Here is a 21,703-nt window from a genome sequence, read left to right as displayed (position 1 = left end):
AAGGAAGGAAGGAAGGAAGGAAGGAAGGAAGGAAGGAAGGAAGGAAGGAAGAAAGAAAGATGAACGGAAGGGAAGGGAAGGGAAGGGATCATCAGGGAATCCCAGGAAGCCATAAGAAGATTGACCCTCAATAGAATGGGAGATGTTCTAAAGAGACTCACGTGTCTGTCTCACAATCTGACTATCAGACTATAGAAACAATGCACTCCCAAAGAAATGGGAATTTCCCCAGCAATCTCATGCTGGGAGAAAGAAAGGGCACCAGCCAGAGCAGGGTTGTAACTGCTTGTCAGACCACCTTAGAGAATGAAGCCAGTACAGTGGTGGGTCAGTGGTTGGCAGGACCATACCTTGAGCTGGGACTATTTAGAGGTTCTTGACCCTCTAAATAGTTTGGGGCTTACGATAGGAAACCAGTCACAGAAACAGAACAGGACCTAAGACTCTAAGGCTAGAGTGCACTCACATCCTTCTAACACATGACATCCTTGGTCAGCCTCATTATTCTTCTACAAACCAGAGATTTAGAGAAACTTGCTCTTTAGGATTTTCATCCCTGAACTTCTGTGTTTATTTTTCAACAGGATCACTCTATGAAGCTCTGGCTAGCCTAGAACTCATATAAATCAGTCTGGCCTTGACCTTACAGTGGTCCTCCTGTCTCTGCCTCCAGAATGCTAGGATGCTAGGATTACAGGTATGGACACCAATCCCAGCCTTCCTGATTAGCATTTCCTAATTCTTCACAGTTTTTGGTTTTTGTTTTTGATACCTTCCCCATGCAAACACTTCAGCCCTCTGTAAAGTCTAGCCCAGTGTGGTGGTTTGGATGTGCTTGGCCTAGGGAGTGGCACTATTTGGAGATATGGCCTTGTTGGAGGAGGTGTGGCCTTGGTGGAAGAAGTGTGTTACTGTTAGGGTAGGCTTTGAGATGCTCCTCCTTGCTGCCTAAGGACAGTCTGCTCCTGGCTTCCTTTGAACGAAGATGTAAAACTCTCAGCTCTTCCTGCATCATGTCTGCCTGGATGCTGTCACGCTCCCATCTTGATGACAATGGACTGAACCTCTGAACCTTTAAGCCAGCCCCAATTAAATGTTGTCCTTATAAGAGTTGCCTTGGTCATGGTGTCTGTTCACAGCAGTAACACCCTAACTAAGACACCCAGTATTCTCAATTGTAGCATTTACATTTCTCACTTTCAGGCATGAAGACTAAAATATGCAAAATTGCCTCAGAAATTCTCCCGGTGAATTTTTTTATAGTAATTTTTGTCTGGCAACTTTCAAGTGCTTTTGCGGTTACTTTGACGTCAGATTCTTTGAAGGTGTGACTAGGAGTACGCTTGCTGTGTGCCTGGTGTGACTAGGAGTACGCTTGCTGTGTGCCTGGAAGGTTTCCATATTGTACTGAATTCAGCCCCAGCAGGAACCCTGTGGGCTCCATTTCACTGGCTCTATTTTACACTTGTGGGATCAGAGACTCACAAAGGGAAAGAGATTCCCCAAGGCCACCTCATCCAAAGGAACAGCAGGGAAGCAGGCCTGGTCTCCTGCTTCTTCCTACAGAGATGACATCCCAAGGAGGGAATAGATTTGATCTAAGGTGCTGCCTACAGCCAAATGAGGAGCTGGTGTTAGAGAGAAGCCAGAGAGGGAGTGACAGTGATGGGATGCACAGGCCTTCTGCAGGCCATGGATCTGCATGGAGAAGGGACAGCCCAGTCTGCACTGAAGCTGGTCACAAGATCACTGGGGTCTCTTTCCTGTCAGAAGGAGTCTGTGGAGATGTCCCTGCATGACAAAGGCTGGTTACTGAAAACACTTGCAGTCTACTTACACTGAGTTTTTCTTCTGAAGGAGAAACTGTCTTAATAATTCCACGAGACTCTCGGCCTCGCTCAGTGTGTGTGTGTGTGGGGGGGGGGGGGGTGTCCAGATGCCCCCCCCCCGTCATGTGACTTTTGTCTCCTGCCTTTGGTGGTAGCATAGTGGTCTTTATAGTTTGAACTAGCAATTTGTTGCACTACAAATGCTGAGGTATTTCTTTTATTAAGTAATAAAAATGTCAAAGCAGCTGCAGTAATCAGACATGACACCTACGCCACAAAAAGCCATTAGTATGTGGATGGTGGCTGCTGTAGGTCACCAGGCCCAGAATGCCTTGGGAATCACAAGGATTCTGGGTCACAGCATTGGGAAAGTAACAGTGCAAAGCAGGCTTAGCTGTGCAGCACGGCAAAGCTGTCTCCCCACAGCTTGTTATCAAGGTTAGCTGCCTCCTGCCTCCGTGTGACCATTTCCTCCCAGGAAGTTAAGGAACTCCATGCAGTGCCAGGTGGGGGGATACCCAGGGGGACCCCCATCTGCTCAGAGGAGAAGGGGAAGGGAAGGAGAGAAGAACTATGGGAGGGGGTGTCAAGGAGGGGGACAGTGAGCAGGATGTAAAGTGAATAAGTAAATAAATTTTTTAAAAAAGAAGCTGAAAATGAGTGGCAATAAGGTATCTAAATAACAAGGAAGGAAGGAAGGAAGGAAGGAAGGAAGGAAGGAAGGAAGGAAGGAAGGAAGGAACTTCATGGCATAGGCTGCAGACATAAGCTCTTCTCGCTCACATTTTACTGATAAAATTACAAAAGCCACATTCTTTCTTCCCTCACTCTAAATTTTCTAACTATTTAAATAAATTGTTTTCATGAAAATTAAGCTGGCCTGGAGACATCTGGTAGAAACTCAAAGCATTTTATTTTTACTTCTCTGTGACGTTAGTGTTTTCTCGATTTTGGTGACTATTGACTCCTGAGCTCCTAGACGCAGGAGCTGTGATGCACATGGACAATATGTGATTGGGTGAGAAGTGAGAGGCTTTCTAGGAGGCGTCTGCTAGGGGTGGTGCAGCAGATTTTCAAGGACAATCATATCTTCAGGACCAGTATAGAGGCCCTGCATAGTAATGCTTATAAGTCTGGAGAGTCATGGAGGGGACAAGACTTTCCTATGGCAGATAATATTTATCAAACCCATACAAAGGGCATCTATGTCACAAAAGAAAAGGGCAGAGGGATTGCAGCAACCAGACCCAGGATTCAGTGGACGCCAGGCCTTCAGGAGATGGGAAGTTCCAAAAGTGGACGACTGTGGTGGTGCCTTCTGGGAAGAGCAGACATACGCATGCCAGGTACCACAAGGGGCTACCTTGAGCCCCTCAACCTGAGATGGGAGCCTCCTCAGCCCAGCATCCCTGTTGTGCCAATCGCTACTGATTGGTTCCAGGAGCTCTGCTTACGGGAGCAGTGGTGACTTTTCTGATATGGAAGCGGAAGACCAGAGGACCAGACTGAACTTAACAGCATAGGTCCTGCTTTCTCCTTCTCCTGTTGTTGCTTCACGCACTAATGACTTCCCTTCCTGCAGCTCACTGTGAATCTACGTCTGTGTCCTGTGTGCAGAGTGTAAGCAGGTGATGTGTTCAGCCTGGCATAGCAGCAGTAAGCCACCTCTCCACACTGATGGTTGTCCCTTCCTCATCATCCCTTCCTCGGTCATCTCTCTGTTCAATCCTGCAGCCTGGGGGGAAATTCCCATCCACTATTTAATACTAAGCTACAACCTCATTCTTCTGTCTTTTCATTAAGCATTTGCATGCTGGAGTGTAATTTCTTGCACAACTGTGTAATTGATCAGTATCCTAAAGATGAGTGAAAAGTAATGGAGAAAATAAAGTCCTGGAACCTTAAAAAAAAACAAAGAAAGAAAATGAAAGGAATAGAAGTTGAGGATTATACTCATGTAAGAGAAGTTCACATACACCTCATAGATGTTATTCAACAGAGGGTGGCGTGTCCTAATTTTCGCTAAAGCATATACTTTAAATTCATTTTTATATCTCCTCTGCATACAGTAGATACCAATGTGAATTTTGAACTCAACCAATGTGGTTACAGAACCATACCGACTGTTTTATTTTCAATCTAAGAACATTAAATCCATGTTCTTTCTTACTTCAAAGTAAGGTATGGGACATGGTAACTTGACTGTATTAACAACAGAAGACAACTTTCTCACAGTGACACCTTATTGAGTTATACCAAAAACATAAGCTTGACATTTGGTCCTGCATAAAAAGCTGACATGGTAGCCTAGGGAGGTTTTGATGAGCCCTCTCCTCTTTCAGCACTGAGAGGAAGTCCTCTCTTTTGGACATTGTCAACAGAAACAAAACTGATATCACAAGCGGTGACTGACTCTCCCTTGACCCGTATGTGGCCTGACTACATGATGGGGGTTTCTCATCTCACTTAGACTCAATCTATAAGTCTAGAAATACTTGACTTTTCCCAATGACTCCCTTTCTGCCAGTTGATGCTGCAGACATCCCAGAAATAACAATGGTGTAAGAGGAAAACAGCCTAAGAGAAATTCTTGATTCTTCAGACAAATTTTAGTTGGTGGTGGCCCACCATACTAACAGAAGACATTTAAGAAAGACACAGGAGGCCTACGAGGCGAGCTCATCTGTAACAGGCTGGAAGCGGAAGTGGGTTGGGTAGGTCAGACTCACAGACTTGAGGATCCCTGTGGCATCTTCGTGGAGCCAGGTGGGGTAAACGACTTCATCATTCAGTATGGCCTCAAAAAGGTCATCTTCATTCTCAGCCTCAAAGGGCGCATGTCCGCAGAGCATCTCATAAAGCAACACGCCCATGGCCCACCAGTCTACTGCAGGTCCATACAGCATCTCCTGAAGGATCTGTACAGAGAGGGCGGTGTGAGAGGTGCCAAAGCACAAGTCCCGCTTGCTGACATGCGTGTTTTGTTCATCTCTACAGTGTGTGTGCTAGGTGACTTCTCTGCTAAGTGCCCAGCATGACACATATATATTGAAACAGCAATGCCTTGGAAATATCTGATGTGGAGGGGAGAGCACACTAGGTGTATTCGTCCGTAGGGAAGAGATACAACCACTTTCTTTAGATTTGCTACAGGGGCTAGAATTAAATCACCAAGTAGAGATTAAAGGACAGTGAGCCGTGAACGAACCAATCACACAATTTGTGCGATTCACACTATCTCTCAAACTCTGATTTAGACCAATTCTCGACGTTTTCAGTTGCCATTCGTTCAATGAGCTGTATGTGAGCCTGGAAGTAGTAGTGTAGGTGCAGCCCATGGAGCTATGGCACATGATAACCCCTGGCCATATTTCTATTCAGGGCTAAGCAGAGCTAGCCACACCTAGCAGGTACACTCACCTCCGGGGCAATGTAGTCAGGTGTGCCGCAGAAGGTGGCTGTGGTGACCCCATTACAAATCCCCTCCTTGCACATTCCAAAGTCGGCCAGTTTACAGTGACCTTCGTGGTCCAATAGCACATTGTCCAGTTTCAAGTCTCTGAAAGAAACCAGGTACAGCATGTGATAGGCAGTCAGACCACAGTGGTCACGTGGGCTTCCTAAACATATTCAAATGTTTCTGCGCAAACTTCTTTGGGCTATTGGGATTAAAACACAAAAAGTGTACACCAGCTCTCAGAACTTGCTTCAAGGGACCCTAGAAGATGAGTCTCCATGAATAGTCTAACCACATAGAAGAAAGAGGTCCTTGGTTCGAGGGCAAACTGTGACTTTTCTAGGCTTTCCAGGTACTTTGTATGCATACGAAATCCACCTACCAACACTCCATTTTCCATGTTAGTAGCCATTTATGCCCATCAGAGTTCATTCAGAGAGCATTCGAGGAACAAGCGGCAGCTGTGTGTCAGGGACTGTGACAACCATTCAGAGTTTGCCGGATCATAGCCAGGTGTGGTGCACACCTGTAATGCCCATTCTCAGAAGGAAAAGGCAGAACAGTTCTGAGATGGAAGCTAGACTAGGTGATACAGCGAATTCACTGCAGCCGGGGCTACAGAGTAAGATCATGTATGTCTCAAAGGAATCTCCTCAAGGATCTCAGACAGTAACCGGAGCACGGATAATGTGATAGACCCTCAGCTCCATGCAGACAGGAATCTGCTTATCTTGGTTCACTAGTATGCCTAGCATTGGGTCCTTAATACACATACCAGAGTAGGGGAGAGAGGGAAGGAGAGAGGAAGGGACAGAGAGAGCATGTCCATTGCTCTGTAATATCAGGGACACACCAGAATTCAAAACTCAGTATTGTGAGAGAAACAAGTCAGAAAATGAATTTCTTCCAACAGGAGGGAGGGAAAGCTTCGTGGTGGAAGGCACGGAGCCAGAGTATCCCTGGCCCAGAGGAGGATGTGAGAAGGTTGTGGTGGCAGGCAAGGATGGATTGAATCAAACAGGTGCCCAGTGGCAGGCAAGGAGGTATGGATGTGCAAGTGGACTCAGACCATACACCAGAGTGGAGCCCGCACAGGAACACAGAGCTGTGAAAAAAAAAAAAAAACACCACAGGGCTCTGAAGCTATGGCAGCCTAGTGCCACTTTCAAAGGAATTTTGATATTTAATTCCTATCTCCGAGGAAAGCAGCAGCCTAGCAAGATACACAAGGCTCCCTGCAGAACAGGGATATCAGCGAGGGGCACTGCAATGTCTGGGAGAGGCTGACACCTTAACTGGGTGGCAGTGGAGGAGCAGCCATTGGGGGGGTCGGTGGAGGAAGGGCAGAGAAAGCAGAGGTGTGAAGTGCAATCAGCAAGGGCCAAACAGCAAGGGCCTCAGATGAGGTGACCTGGAGAGACAGCAGGAAGACACCTCTCAGGTTCTGTCTTAGAGGTAGTGGGTCAGGAAAATGAGACAGGAGTGGAAACAAGGTCTGTGTGAGTCTGAAAGGTCTAGGTACTGGGCATCTCAGACAAAGGCTCTTTCCACCCCTCCCCCAACATCTTAGAGAAGTTAATGGAAGGAAGTGGATTGTTTGGCAAAACCAAACCAAAACCACTTTAGTATAGTCAGGCACACACATCTCATCTGCATCTCACCTGCTGATTGACAACGGTTATCAGCAAGCCAAAGGCAATAGTGTCCTAACACAACTTCTGGTATGGGCTCTAACATCCAGCTGCCAATCACTAGACACAGCCTGGACACTGTTACCAAGGAAGGCTGAAATGAGCTCAGGGTGGGAAGGAGTCCTATCAATCATCACAGGTTCCACCCACCCAGGCATAGCCAAGAGCATGCAGGAGATGTCTGCTTCCGTTTTTAAGGGAATGATGTGCTCAGAGGCAAACCACAGTTCTATCATAGGAAGAAGGTAGCATATTACGTGGGGATGCTGGGTGACCTGGAGATTCCCAACAGCTGGAGATAGGTAGCTAACTGCCAATTAGAGCGACTTCTCTAGCTTTGGGACACGTGGTTGGGAGCCGAGAAGCTCCCCTCACCATAGTGTCTTTAAGTATATAACTCTAATCGCTGGTCAAAATGCATGGCTCTGTTTCCCTATCCTTGGTCTGAGTACAAAAGGCTACTGGGCTGTGAGGACCAAGGGAAAGGCTGGTTTCTATCCAGCTCAGCTCATGTTGTGGTTGAGGAGGGAGGAGAATACAGAACCGCCACAGCCACCTGTGGTTGGTTCCCTGTGAGTTGGCACAACCCGTTGTTACATCTTACAACGAAGCTGTTGTGTCTTACAACAGTGGTTACTGGATATTGCCCAGAAATGAAAAATGAAGGCCCATTTTCCAAGAATGTTTTGTGGGCAGTGTAGTAGAACTTTCTTGGCACAGGCCTTCCTTCTGCTCCTGGGTTCTTGACGGCTGTCTCCAGGGTCAGGGACATGAGACCCAAGTATGCTGAGTGCCTTGTGCCACATAGAAAGATGAGCTTCCTCTGTCTCTAAGCCTGTTCCACCTAGCAATCTCCTTCCACAGAAGCCACTCTTTTCAGTGGGTTGTGATTATGGATGTCACCTCCTCCTGGTCCTCCAATTCCTGAGACATGAGCACAAAAACTGCATACTGGACTCCCAGGAGCACTATGGGGTATGGGGAGTGAGGACTGGTGTAATTTTGTCACACAAGGAGGCCATGGTCTACAATGGTTTCTGGCACAGGAGGCCCCCTCTAATACCTGTGACCTGGCTCCTGTGGGATCCATGATGAAATTCTAGGGAAACATCCACTGGCTGACAAGAGATCTGAGAGGCTGTCAGTAGAGGAGTCAGCAAGACTACAGGAACTGGCCTGCAGGGCCGGCCTTATCCATACTATGCCCCAGCCCAGCAGTGCAGGCCTGTGTGGGCCTGAGCTCAGAACACTCTTACATTTCCAAACAAGGTTATTGGGTTTCTGAGCTTTGCTGAAGCCGTTATGCCTGCCCAAGTCTCAGAAAGGATCTTGGGCAACAGCGACAAGTGCTGACAGAGCCCCGCAACGAACGGTCTTTCCAGTCTTGCTGATTGCTCAAAAGGGCAAGTGACTAACACCCCAGGTAGGAGGCTTCTTGCTCATTACTCAGCAGCTGTCATGGGCAGCAGGATTGTTTAAGGAGAGAAAAGTGCTAGGTCATCAGTTTGCCAGCCCTCTATGGCAATCTCCTCTGCACGGCAGAGTCTTGGGACAGCTCTTGGGCGGCACACCTGAGCAGCACAGGAGACATGACTCATTCTGGTCATACGATGCCTGAGGCCACAGAGGCACGTTACACAGCTTGAACTTGACTTTTCAGTCTAATTTTAGGCCTTCTCAGGACAGTGTGTGTCCTGGAAAAAAAAAAGGCTGGAGTGGCTTTCTATATGCTAATAACTCAAAAAAAAAAAATCTCACACTGGGATTCCAAGACCATTCAATTAGTAGCATAATATAAAATCAGGCTATTAGCTCTGCCTTGAGCTCAAACATCTCATGCCTCCACTAGGAAGTCTGCCTTGGTACCCTAAAGCAGGCACACTCGTGTTGACTCTGCCTTTAGAATACTCAGTGCAGACTTTCATGGTAGCACCCCTGCACTGCCTTCTAGAAGACTCTGGCGTGCACCTTCCTTTTCTTTTGCAAGGCCTGCACCTTATTCCTTTCCAGGTTTAGTTCAGTCTCGGCAGCAGGTACCCAAGAGAGAAACGGATAGATTTCAGATACCTCATGCTGGTGGTGGCCCTGCACAACTCAGAGCCTGACTTATTTTTAGAAGAAGGAACGATGTTCCACAGAATTCACCGAGACCCTTGTTCTGACGTGAGCCAGCTACACGGCCGTGCATCACACACTTTGACACAAAGTCCAGAGGGAAAATAAGAAACCTGAAACGCAAGTTCAAATTCTTCTCTTTGAAACCGGAGAAAGGAAACTGATCTGGAAGGGGAATCTCAGGGCCAGGAGGGCCAAGCAAAGCCAGTGTCTCTCCGCTGGCTCCCATCCAGAAGGAAGAGTTGAGCATAAGAAAGCAGATAAACAGACCACCATGGCCAGTCTCCACACCAGGGGAGGGTCCACCATGAGAGGACCATGTAAAAACTATCATGCTATGCTCTCTGACTTGGCGCTTGCAAACTGCAGAGGTCAGGTTTGGGGCTCTGGAGTTTTTCCTCCGCTTCGGAAGCCGGCCTATGACACAACAGCCAAACACAACACGGCTACCTGATGAAGATTACAAGTTCACACAGGACAGAGGCTGAGATCCTAAGATGCCAAACACAAGGCCAGCTCAGCAGTCATTAGCTCAGTGAGCACTGGTATTTAATAGCTAAGGCCTTTGTCTGGCAAGCAAAGGCAGAGTTATTTTATCCCCTCAGCTCGCCTGAAAGGTGCATTGTTCTTGCTGGGTGCGCAGGGTTACTTAAAATGCCCACAGGAGTTTCAGAGAGAATTCCCAAGCTGTTGAGGACAAAGAAGATTCAGAACTTGGATTTATTTTGTTTCCACCCTGAGCTGCCCCCTGAGAAATAAAACGGAATGGAGTGGAGCCCTGCTTTAGTGCACCAAACTCAGCCGTTCCTCCAAAAGAAATAAAGGGAGGGAGATGGGAACGGGCTCGGTGAATTAGAAAGGATCCAGGAGGCTAGTCACAGGCAGGGTGTATTCACTGTCTACAGCGTGCTGTCTCCATTTATGGATGAAATTGTCAACTACAGTCAGAAGTATCGGTGATTGCACAAGCCCAGGCCCCTCACTTATCAGCAGACCCATCCCGTCCTGGCTACACATCTTCCCACTCCCCCGCTGACCCATCTCTTTTCATATTATTTGGAAACAAATCCAACACAGGAATGCAATTCATCTGTGCTCTATTATCTGAATCAAAAGAAGATCATTTAATTAAAAAAAAAAAAAAACATTGGGCCAGTTATCTTAAAATAGCTGATAGTCAATTATCCATCAACGCTCTGCCTTTTGTTGCCTCTGTGTGTGTGTGTGTGTGTGTGTGTGTGTGAGAGAGAGAGAGAGAGAGAGAGAGAGAGAGAGAGAGAGAGAGAGAGAGATATCTTGGGCCTGAAAAGGTGTTTTGTGGATAATCAAAATAAAAGTGTTGTCCGTAACAACACAAATTAAATGCTCTGTGTTTTATACATGCTGACTAATTTTATACTCAATACTACCTTTTGAAGCCAGATTGCTACATCGTAGTTTTACCCCATGATCCTCTAGCTAGCCAGGGACAAGAACAGAACTGGACCTCAGGATCACTTCCTTCTATGCAATGGGGTTGCTGGCCTCCTCCCAGGTGATGGTCCTCGAGAAGACTTCACTTATTGAAATTATGAGCCTTCTGAGAGACTAGATCAATATCCTGAGATAACGAAGTTTTATTTACACCAGTGTAAAATGTGCCATTAACATTCTGCAGACACACCTCGGTCTTTGGCTTGTGCACTGGGAAAGAGTTCAATGGATTTCAGGTCACCCAAGCTCGAGGGCACACAGCAGTATTCTCTTACTGTTCAATATTCAGAGGATGATTTGGTGCCCTCTTCTGAGGAGGAGAGGCTGACATGCAGATGTTAACAGCTGGCGTTGCCAAGAGCATGATTTTGCATTATTATCTTAATTTCAAAACAAAGCTAGTTAGGGTTGGCTGAGTTTTGAGTGTCTGGCTTTATATTTGAAAAAAAAAATTAAAGTTAGATGATCGTGTTAACTTGGCGAGTGCTTTTTAAAACATCACTGAAATATCAAAAGAGCAAAACTTTAGTTTCATCCTGTATTAGATAGGAGGGCCTGTCATGTCTCATCCAATATCAGATGCTGGTTCCTTCAGCCACTCAACAAATCTCTGAGCACTGACCAGTGGCCAAGCAACATGCAAGGGGCTCTGAAGACAAGAACAAGCAAAGAGCCCGACTCTCCCCAAGTCTGATGAGAGGCAGACAATCAGATAACCAGTAGCTAAGGCTCTAATTGCAAAGTGTGATGTGAGCTGAAAACCCGGAAGTGTGGGAGAGAAGGAGTGGGACGAGGGACTCTGCTGAGCTGCGAAGGTTATTAACCAAGTGAGGAGAGACACACGACCAGCCATCAGGGAAGTGCTCAGCTGCTTCATATAATTAAATAAAGACTCGTATGCCTGGGGTCTTGGGAAGAGACTGGGCAAGAAGGAACCAAGAGATCCAGAAAACAGATGAGGTAGGGTCCAGAGAAGATTTGAATTCTTGCCCAAGGGAGAAGAGAGACTATACAAAGCCTGACACAGAACTTGGGGTCATGGCATTGGTGATTTTGTAATCTCATATTTGGATTAGTCTCACGCTTGGGTTGGGAGAGGGGAGGGGGGTAGGGGGAGAAAACCTGAAGAGATCAGTAAGAAAAGGTTTGGGGTGTTGAAAGGAAAGGAAGTAATGATGGTGTGGGTTACGGTTGGGGTGGTAGGCACAGAGAGCTGAGTAAGCTTCGAACCCTGCATACTGAGATGAGAAATGGCTTTTGTACCAGAGAGATATGAGTTAAATGCAGAGAGATGGCATAAGGTTCTGACTCACAGAATTTGTTTCTGGAAATGTGTTTGTTTGTTTGTTTTAGACCCCAAAGTAGAAATGTTTAATGGCATCGAAATACACATGGGTAATAGCTGGAGGAAAGAGTTTGCCACTATCTCCGATGGAGCGGATGAACTCAGCCAGAGAGAGGCATGAAGTAAGAGAATCTAGGAGAGCTACAGAACGCACTCTTATTGGGGGGAATGCCTGGGTTTTCACACTGAGATCACTGATAGTGAGAGGTTAGAGCTAGCAGGAGGAGGGCCTTGGAGGGCACATTAGGATGCCATCAGTGGTGGTGGCACACATCGATAATCCTCTCACTTGGGATGCTGTAACAGGAAGAATGTCTGGAATTTGAGGCCAGCCTCAAAAAACAAAAGCAACACATCACACACACACACACACACACAAATGAACAAACTAATTCAAAACAACAAACAGATTTACAGATCTACATTCACAGGCACTCAGTCGGTCTCCAGCTGGGCTCTCAGACTCGCTGCACGCTGTTCCTGTTCAGAGTTACCCTAAACCAACAGACTTGACTTCACAAAGATGTTTGCTACTCCATCTTGTTCAATAACAATGCTTGGAAGCAAGCTAATTTATTGTGTAGCATTTTTTTTACATAATTTTGTGAAAAATCAACAAAGTGTTACAAGACTTAAAATGTAGAGAAATACTTATAGTGGAATTTTTATGCCCTTTGAAAATAATGTTTGTGATTATGAAATAGTTCTATTGCTGAAAAGTCCTGGGGAAAGGCTGATGGTGTCCTATTCCTGCAGTCTCTTCCCTCTCAGGCTTCCTTAATGTAGTACCATGAAGTGGCCTGGTTTTCCCATCATCAAATGTCTGGGAGGGATTCACACAGCCCTGGGTCTGCCTCATGATCTACAGAGAAACCACAGTGGAACTTGTCTCTTCTCTCTAGGCATTTCAACTATTCAAATTTTATTTTATTTATCTTTGCTTCTTAAAACTGTGGTGCCAAGGACACCATTTAAACACTTGCAGAGTATTCTAAATAATACTCTCAGACATGATATGTTCAAGTAGAAAAGTTTAAATGTGTATCTAAGGGCTGCTTGTAGTTTTCTTGCTTATCCACATTTTACTCATTTTAGAACTTGAGCTGTTTAACCTTTGGGATTATTTTAAGATGTTCTTTACATGTTGTGGAGAGCGATACATGGTTACACAGCCTTATACTTCTGTCTAGTTTGTCTTTACGTTTGTGCATGATAACTTTCCCATTTTTATGCAGTCTATGAGCATCTCATTCGTAGCTTCTGGGCTGTGTAAAATATTTACAGCCTGATGTAAGTGTGAGAACAGGATATAAAATTACACTTTCAACAATCTCTTAATTATGTTAGGATGTGGGCGTCAAAGGAAGGAAGAAAGGACCTGAGAGGCAGGGGACAATAAGAGAGAAGGGTTAAGACCTATTCCCTACTCTCAAGAAGGTGTGCTTCCCTTTATTCTAAGTTTCTTACAGGGCTCTGTATTACTGCCTCAGCACATCCTGTCCCTCATCTTCTTCTCTCCCTTCTGAGCTATTGAGCTCTGTGTTTCTAGTACAGGAGTAAAGGAAGTACAACTACCATCAGGGATGTTAAAGGCCTCTCTGGGAAAAGACTGCAAAGGAATATTAAGAAAGTTGTTATTTCTTTAGAGGACGTGAAGTTTTGTGGTTCATGGAATTCCAAACCTCTTATCATACACTCATTCTTTTACCACCGGCATTGCCTGGTGCCCACAGTACACAACCTCATTGGGTGCTGACTTTTAATAACTCCACAATGTGTCCTGCAGCCTGAACCAAATACAATGTCATGACTGAGGCCCCCCAGGATCAACAGTCCTAGTCACAAGGTCCCGTGCTCATCCTGGTGTTTTTAGGTTCCGTCTATGTGAACATCTCCTGAGAGCGAGAACCTGAGACCTGGACAAGCATCACCATGAGCGCACAGCTCCTTCTCTAGTGGATGACATTAGACACTCGCACCAGCCCTGGTTCTCTTCCTCCTGCCCCTTCCGACCTCTTTCTAACAGCTGCATGGGATGGGAACTTATGAAAATGACTTCTCTGTGAGTCCGGTTTCTACGCCTTCTTTTAAACAGGGCCAGGGATTCAGAAATGAATTCCTACAGATCCAGTGTTGGTCTCCGTCCAGTCCTGAGAGTCTGACATCGCTGACAGGCAGGCAACGTGTCACCACCTTTACCACTGGGTACACAGGGAACCGACTTAAGCTTGATCATACGATGGGGAAGTTTCCCCCACACCCTGTCTCAGAGTAGGAAAAGGCAATCATAAAAACAAATACAAAAGGACATGAGCTTTATAAACATCTATTATCTATTAGGATAGATAATAAAGGAGCCGTCGGGTGGACAGTTGAGACTTATAAAATGTTTTTAGCATTTGACATTCCTCCACCCCCAAGTCCCCTAGGGCCGAACCAACACAAAATTATTTAGTAGCTCTTTACAGTACTAGTATTCTGTACTTGCCAGGAAAACCTCCTTCTCCACTCTCTTTGCCAAGATGCCTCTTACATGACACCTGGCAGTGTTTAAGTTGTAGATATGCTCAGTGAGATGCAGAGTGGCAGGTCAGGGGCTCAGGCAGATCTGGAAGGTAACTCACCATGAATGGCAATGGGCCTCCTGGCTGCTAGGCCTAGCTCTAACAACATAGAAGAGCAGGACTGTTATCGTGCTTGGGTTTGCTAGGCTAGGGAGGATCCAGAGGCTCCCAAGCCCCAATTCCTCGCGCTTTCCTTGCATGGAAAGCCAAGCGCAGCTGATTCACAGAAACCCACATTTGTATGGCTCTACCTCCTGGCCACAGAAATTCAAGAAAGAAAGAAAAACTCTTACAGTGAATTTCCCAAAAGACAGGACACAAACAGAATGGAAAAACCTGGGGTGCAGGGATTCTGAGAGTCTAAGGAGAGGACAGTACGGAGAGGACCTGTTACCAGGAGAGTATGGAAGGCTGCTTGCAAGGCTGGTACACAAAGATGGCTGAAAGAATGATTTCTATTGAGGTAGAATCAGAACTAGGCTCCTCTAGTTAATAAAACGCTCCTAATTCTAAATCAAAGCCTTTAGCATAGGGATGAGCAGGGGCAGGGATACGGGGCTTGTCCAGTTCACACTGGAAACCCAGCATCTATACTGAGAAAAGCATCCATAGAGTGAACTCTATGGCTAGGCATGGTTGGAAGACTGAAACCAGAGGATCATAACTTCAAAGCTTGTCAGCACTACAAAGCAAATTCAAGGTCAGCCTAGGCACCTTAATAAGACCCTGCCTCCAATAGAAAAGCAGAAGAAGGTCAGAGATGCAGCTCAGTGGTAGAGTGCTTACCTAGCATGTGCAGGACCCTGAGGGATTCCATCCCCAGTACTGAAAATAAGACAAGATAATGTGTGTACGTGTGTGTGCTCCTGTTCACATGAGTGGATATGTGTGGAGGCCAGCCATTGTCATCCTCAGTGTCAACCTCTCTCCAGGAGCTTTGTTCTATTGAGACAAGGTCTCTCACTGGTGCCTCCTGACTCTACCTCTCCCTGAACAGATATTACAAGCACAAGCCAACAATACATCTGGCTATTTCTGTGGGAATGGGAGGAATTGAACCCAGGCACACATGCTTGCACAGCAGACCCATTACCAACTGAGCTCAGGCCTAACAAAAACTACAAGTGTCGGAGAGTATACCAGCTCTATAGGCAAATGCTAGCATTAGCAGTACTACCAATTTTATTACCAAGGGGGCAGACCCTGTGGCTTTCCTGGCAGTTGGAAGGAGCCACATAATTGGGCTGCTGATAAAAGAACATAGATATATACGTAGGATGTACAACATGAGATCTACAGCTAATGAAAATGTATTGGACTGGGTAGGGCATTGTTCAAGAACCAGATGTTGCTGGAGAGATGGCTCAGCGGTTAAGAGCACTGACTGTTCTTCCAGAGGTCCTGGGTTCAATTCCCAGCAACCACATGGTGGCTCACAACCATCTGTCATGGGATCCAATGTCCTCTTCTGGTATGTCTGAAGATAGCTACAGTGTATTCATATAAATAAAATTAAAAAAAAATCTTAAAAAAAAAAAAGAACTAGATGTTAGCTGCTCTTATTTTTAAAAGTTAATTTCTGGATACTGTATGATAATATGACCCACTGCAAGTATTTTACTGTCTATCGGCATCCTACAACAGCCTGTTGTTAAGTATCAAATACACACAATCAAATTTACTTAAAAATAGATAAGTGAAGGGCGAGGTGATATCTTGGCCTGCCCCCCACCCCCAGCTTGTTCCTTCCAACAGACGCATGGGGCTTGTCCTAGAGGACATTCAGCTGATGGAAATGGCCAGGGTAAGGAGTCTCTTCAGCTAAGAAAAAGCAAACAGAGAAAGCACAGCCTTTTTCTGTCTAGTCATGTTGCCTTTTATGGTGTGAAAAGGGATGAATGTCTCGTGAGAAGAGAGGAAAGTCTACAGGGCTAGTTCTCGGGGGGAATGTACTGGCTGCGGCTGGCAATGGGTTAAACACAGCCCTTTGTCAGCATTGGTACTGGCTTATATAACAGAGGGAAGGAAGGAAGGGCATCCTTCCAACCTGCACCACACTTAACTTGGCTTCAACAGGTCTCTTCTGGTTCTAGGTTATCCCCATCAAACTAAGCCTGCAGCATCCAAACAGAAGTCTGAAACACCCAAGAGGAAATATGTCGTTCAGGGCCATTCCCACATCCTGGGAATTAATCACCTCACAGTTTAATTCTGGATTATAGTCAGTATTCCTTTGTCCTCTGTGTTTTGCCTAAAAATAAAAAGTCTTCCTTACTCTAAGTAGATTATACACTCCAAGGACACCTTGGAGTGTCTCTTTTTCTCAGGTCATCTATAGAATATGGATACACTCGGGGGTGGGGGGAGACACATTTAAGACGTTGACTAACGGTGGTTCCCCCATCAAAAGCAAAATGCATAGAAGACATTGAATTTTCCCCCAAGAAATTCCCTCCAGGAAACATTTTCTGAGTCACTCTGTTTCCAGCACTTGCTTTTGCAAAGAGCCCAGTTTTCCCAAAAGAGCCAGTTAGTTCTTTAAATATCTGAATTTTTATATGTGGGGATACTACTCAAAGAATGTGTCCAGTTCTGTCAAAAACACTCTTGTCAAAACAATGTGGTCAATGCCTATACTTGAGCTGTCCTGATTTCCCCGATCTCAGAAGCACGAAAATCAGAGACCAGGGGAAGTTTTACTTCTTAGCTTACATCTTAGCTTTGGTGCAGAGTACACTGCCTGCCTCTAGGCGGGCAAAGAGATCTTTTGAAAAAAGAAGTAATGCCTTTCTTTCCTGTACGTTGGAAAAACCTTCACCCAGCAACGACAGGTATTTGAGCCTGGTCAGTCTCCTCAGTAGTTCAATTTCTCTTTAAAATACCAAGGCTGCGAGGCTGTAATCTAAATAGTCAATCCCCAGAGTGCCAGCAAGTCACCTATACAGAGACACGACTGGTCCATGTGTATAATGAGAAAGGCGACACCTTTGCACAACACAAGGTTCAATCGACCATTACCACAGGGAGCATTCGTCTTTGACATCTTCTCCCTGTGTGCAGTGAGTTTTGGTTGTTTACACCCCACTTCATGTTTTAGTGCATAACACAATGGGCTTTATCATATTTTCACACTTAAATCTTTGGCCTTGCTCCTTCTGTCCTCTCCCTTCCCAGCAGTTCCCTTCCACCCCCTGAAATAGTCTCCCCTTCTTGCATACCATACATACATATGCCATACATATACACACATGGTTAAGTCTAGATTCCACATGTAAGAGAAAATGTGGCAGTTGTCTCTTCTACCCTGTTATCTTCTTTTCTTCCTTCTTCCCACAAGATGTCTCTCTCACCAATAACCCCTCTTATACTCTCACATATTAATGTTTATATTTAAATCTAGATTCTGCACATGAGAGGAACCATGATACTTATTTTTCTGAGTCAGGCTTATTTAGGTTAATGTGTCCATTTCCGGCTTCGCCGATTCTTCTGTAAATGGCAGCATTTCACTCCCCGCCCACCACACCTGAGTAATACTCTACTGTGTGGACGGGCCGTGTTTTCTTCAACTGCTCATCCATCCATGACTACCCAGGCTGGCTCGTTGTCTGGGCCATGTGAGTCACATACTGACTTAGTGTCCCGCAGATGTTTACCAGGAGACGTACAGCTGGGTCACATGGCAGCTCTATTTTAAGTTTAGCTGAAAGATTTTCTGATTGCCATCGTGGCTATACCAGCCCATTTTTCTACCAGCTATGGCTCCTCTCTCCCCGTGTTCTCACCACCATTTGTTGACATTTATTTTCTTGATGGTGGCTGTTCTGACTGCTGGATGATGGGATCAGCTCAATGTCATGTTATTTGCATTTCCCTGATGACAAAGATTTTTTTCAAGTAATATTTATTTTCCCCTTCTCTTCCCCGACCCTCCCTTCCTCTCTACTAACTTCCTTCCTCCCCTCTCTCCCTCCCTCCCTCCCTCCCTCCCTCCCTCAGGGTTTCATGTGACCCAGGCTAGCCTCAAATCCACTATACACAGCTGAGAATGACTTTGCAGCCCAGAGCTTCTTGCATACTAGACAAACACTCTATCAACTGAGCTACCTCACTCAACTCATTAGCTCTCTTATTGACTGAATGATATGAAGGCTTGGTGTGCTTAATTTTTTAGAGTGTTTTGTAGATCCCAGACATTAATCTCTTACCATGTTACAGGCAAAGATAATCTTCCACTTTGTAAGATGTTTCTTGTTCTCCTGACAGTTTCTTTCTATACAAAAGTTTTTAATTTCATGGGATCCCACATGTCAATTCTTGTAATTATTTCTCAAGCTATTTGAGCAGGGATATATTTTACATTCCCTGGGAAGCAGGGTCCAAGTTGATGATGTGTGTATCTGACTAAAGATGGAATCCTGTGCCAGGCAGACAGGACAAGGGCAAAATCTCACAGCTGGAAGTTGTAAGGTTTGGAGGGAAGTGAGTGGGCATTCTGCAGGAGTAAAGCGACTGTAACTAAGGAGTAAAGCGACTGTGCTAATGGGAGTATCGAAGCAGTGCTGAGTCTAGCCTGAAGAAGAGAACTTGGTCTCATCATCCAGATGTGGGTTGATTATTATATACAGAGGTGCTATAGGGGATTTGCATCGTCCTCACACAATGTGTACACCCTGAACCACAGTTCCTCCGACATGCCTCGAGATCCCTCTCTTTACACGTCGACTCATTGTGGTCCCAGCTGCTCTTAGCTTGGTTCCTCTTGCAAATTCAAGTTTTCGTTTTCCTATAAACTCAAATCTATCTCCTCTTGGAAGACTTCCAAAATGGCCAAACTCAGTGGCATCACTCTTAACGCAGAGGAGATTACTGCGTAGGAACTGCCCACTCACCCCAGCTTCACACTCTTTCTCTTCACGACACCGGGAACTGCTTGCTACATGGGCCTTGTCTGTCTGCAAACACGGTGAGTGACTTCCTATGCTCTGCTACTGCAGGTGTCCCCCAAGTTCCTGCCACACACAGTAGGTGCTTGGCCTAGGCCAGATGGCTGGACCTGGAGAGTGATCTCTAAGTAGCAGATCTCCACTTATCCATCTGAGCCCAAAGATCTCTTCAGTCCAGGGAGGGAGGCTGAGGACTGTTGACCCAGGACATTCTTGGCTCTGTGTGAATGCCTTGTTTTTAAAAAGAAAGTTTCGTTTTGTTTTTGTGTGCAGTGCATTAAGGAGACAAAGCCCCAATGTCAGCGTATTTCAGAAATGGTTGAACGCCATTAGCCAGCCACAATACCGTTGTCCACATGAACACTGAGACAGAATTATGAAGCATTAAAAAAGGAATTAAAGTCTCCATTCCGGTTGGTGTGGTGCCCAGATTGCACTTGGCTCATCCTGAGCTGTTGGATGTCAGCTGGTTAGCACCAGGTGACCTCTCCTTTTAGGTGGAGTAAGAGGCCCAAGGACAAGGCAGGACTTCGCTGGCTTCTCTGACTGAGACTGGAGAGCTTTATTCCCACTCTACAGAAATAATAGTCTCCAAAGTTCAAGCACACACTTTTCGGGGAGTGTACTGCACGATACTTCTAGTATTTGCACATCCCACAGTGACCAAATCAAGTTAACCTCTAACACCTAATCCTTATCACCTGCCCTCTGTGCCTAATTGATTTAGGACACAAATCACTTTAGGACAGCAGATACCACCAGGACAAACTCAAAGGAACAATGAACCCCAGGCCTTTCAAAGGCTACCTCCTTTGTTATGTGTCGCTTGGTCTTTGCTGTTTAGACACCCAGGTACGTCCTAACATGTTAGTGTTTTCAATTGTGTGCTCTCACACAACTGATGTTTGTGTTTCTTTACCAGGAAAAGCCAAAAGAAGGCATGGGGTCTGAAGAGGGGGCAGAAGTTCCAAAATTCCATCTTAGGCTGTTCTTATGAGATTTCTCTTTTTAATCTCCCTAATGAGACTGCCTCTCTCTCTTATTTCTGTCTTTTTCATTTGGGGGTCCCTCTGGTGCCTAATACATGTAGGCTCCCATCAATAGCCATTCTTCTCTCTCAGGAATGATTTAACTTAAGACGCCAGGTGAGGCTGGATTAGGGGAGGTGTGGAAACTGCTAGAAAGCTGGGTGGACTCACACTGTTAAGTCACCTGACAGCAAGTATATTGTCAAGCTGCCATTGCTTTCTGGGGTCTCTTCCTTTGGTGATGGTCTACGAGACGGACACCATCCCAGGAATCTTCTAAGGCCATATCCTCAAGCCTTTCTCACTCCAGACATCAATACTTCATTACCAGTGTCTACAGCCAACTCAGTATCAAGAGACCAGATCTTTGTTCTTTTAAAAGAAGGGTATTAAAATTCCATCACACTGCCTAAACAGGATTAATGTGAATTTAACTGGTTCTTGCTGGATGCAGTGAACTCTTGGAGTGGCTCCTATTACTGAGACATGGACCATGGCAGAGGGCAGAGAGAAGCCAGACAGGCCATAGAGGGCAGCACCAGGGGAGACCAATCAGAGTGGGTGGGTTTTATGTAGTGTAAAGTTTCATGATAGCCAAGGGACAAAACATTTGCCCTGAGGTAGAAATCAGAGGATCTGGCCAAAGCTCTGCCACATCTCTGGGCCAGTTCCTCACCTGGAAAATGAAGGATGGTCTCCCCTCCCACTTCTCATCTCCAGCTAATCATTAAGGATTGAGTTATCCTCAGCTACACTTAGAATCAGATACTCTCTCTCCACTGAGTCTCCATGCCCCCATTTAGCCCCATCATGTCTCTTCTGCCTCACTCCTTCTTTATGCTCTGCCAGTTGTTTGTTTGTTTGTTTGTTTAAAATACAGTTCTGACCTTCTCCTCAAACATCTGAGACTAAAAGCAGCTCCCAGATGGCTTTGGAGTTCACAGTCCCCTACCACCAGCCACAGCAGTCACTCTGGCCTTGTCTTTATCTCTAAGGCTCTATGATCTGATCTCAGTGACCTTGAAGAGGAGCACGCCCAGCCTCCTGGGAGCCCTCTGTCCTATCATGTGTTGTCCTCGACAAGGAGCCTTACTCAAACATGTGGGCCATGGATTGTCTGCAAGCTTTCTGGCCAGTGGTGAGATAAGGGCAACAAGGAGAGTATAGGGACTTTTGCAACTATTTGCCAGTGATAGATAGCTATTTGACCTAATATTTTATTATTTTAAATCTCTCTCTCTCTTCCCCCCCCCCC

General features: G+C 45.7%; 1 protein-coding gene across 1 annotated transcript in view; it reads right to left on the bottom strand.

Moving 5' to 3' along the window:
- Prkch (protein kinase C eta) overlaps positions 1-21,703 on the bottom strand; it is a 195,795-nt gene that overhangs the window by 14,801 nt on the left and 159,291 nt on the right. The window contains exons 11-12 of the mRNA XM_021178757.2: positions 5,250-5,388; positions 4,559-4,747 (exon numbers count right to left, since the gene is read on the bottom strand). Of these exons, the coding sequence (XP_021034416.1) occupies positions 4,559-4,747; positions 5,250-5,388 (328 nt within the window). The remainder of the gene's footprint in view (positions 1-4,558; positions 4,748-5,249; positions 5,389-21,703) is intronic.

This window comes from Mus caroli, chromosome 12 (assembly GCF_900094665.2).
Source record: "Mus caroli chromosome 12, CAROLI_EIJ_v1.1, whole genome shotgun sequence".
Lineage (NCBI taxonomy): Eukaryota > Metazoa > Chordata > Mammalia > Rodentia > Muridae > Mus > Mus caroli.
The sequence above is the reverse complement of the archived record's forward strand: the minus strand, read 5'-3'. Positions and strand labels throughout refer to the sequence as shown.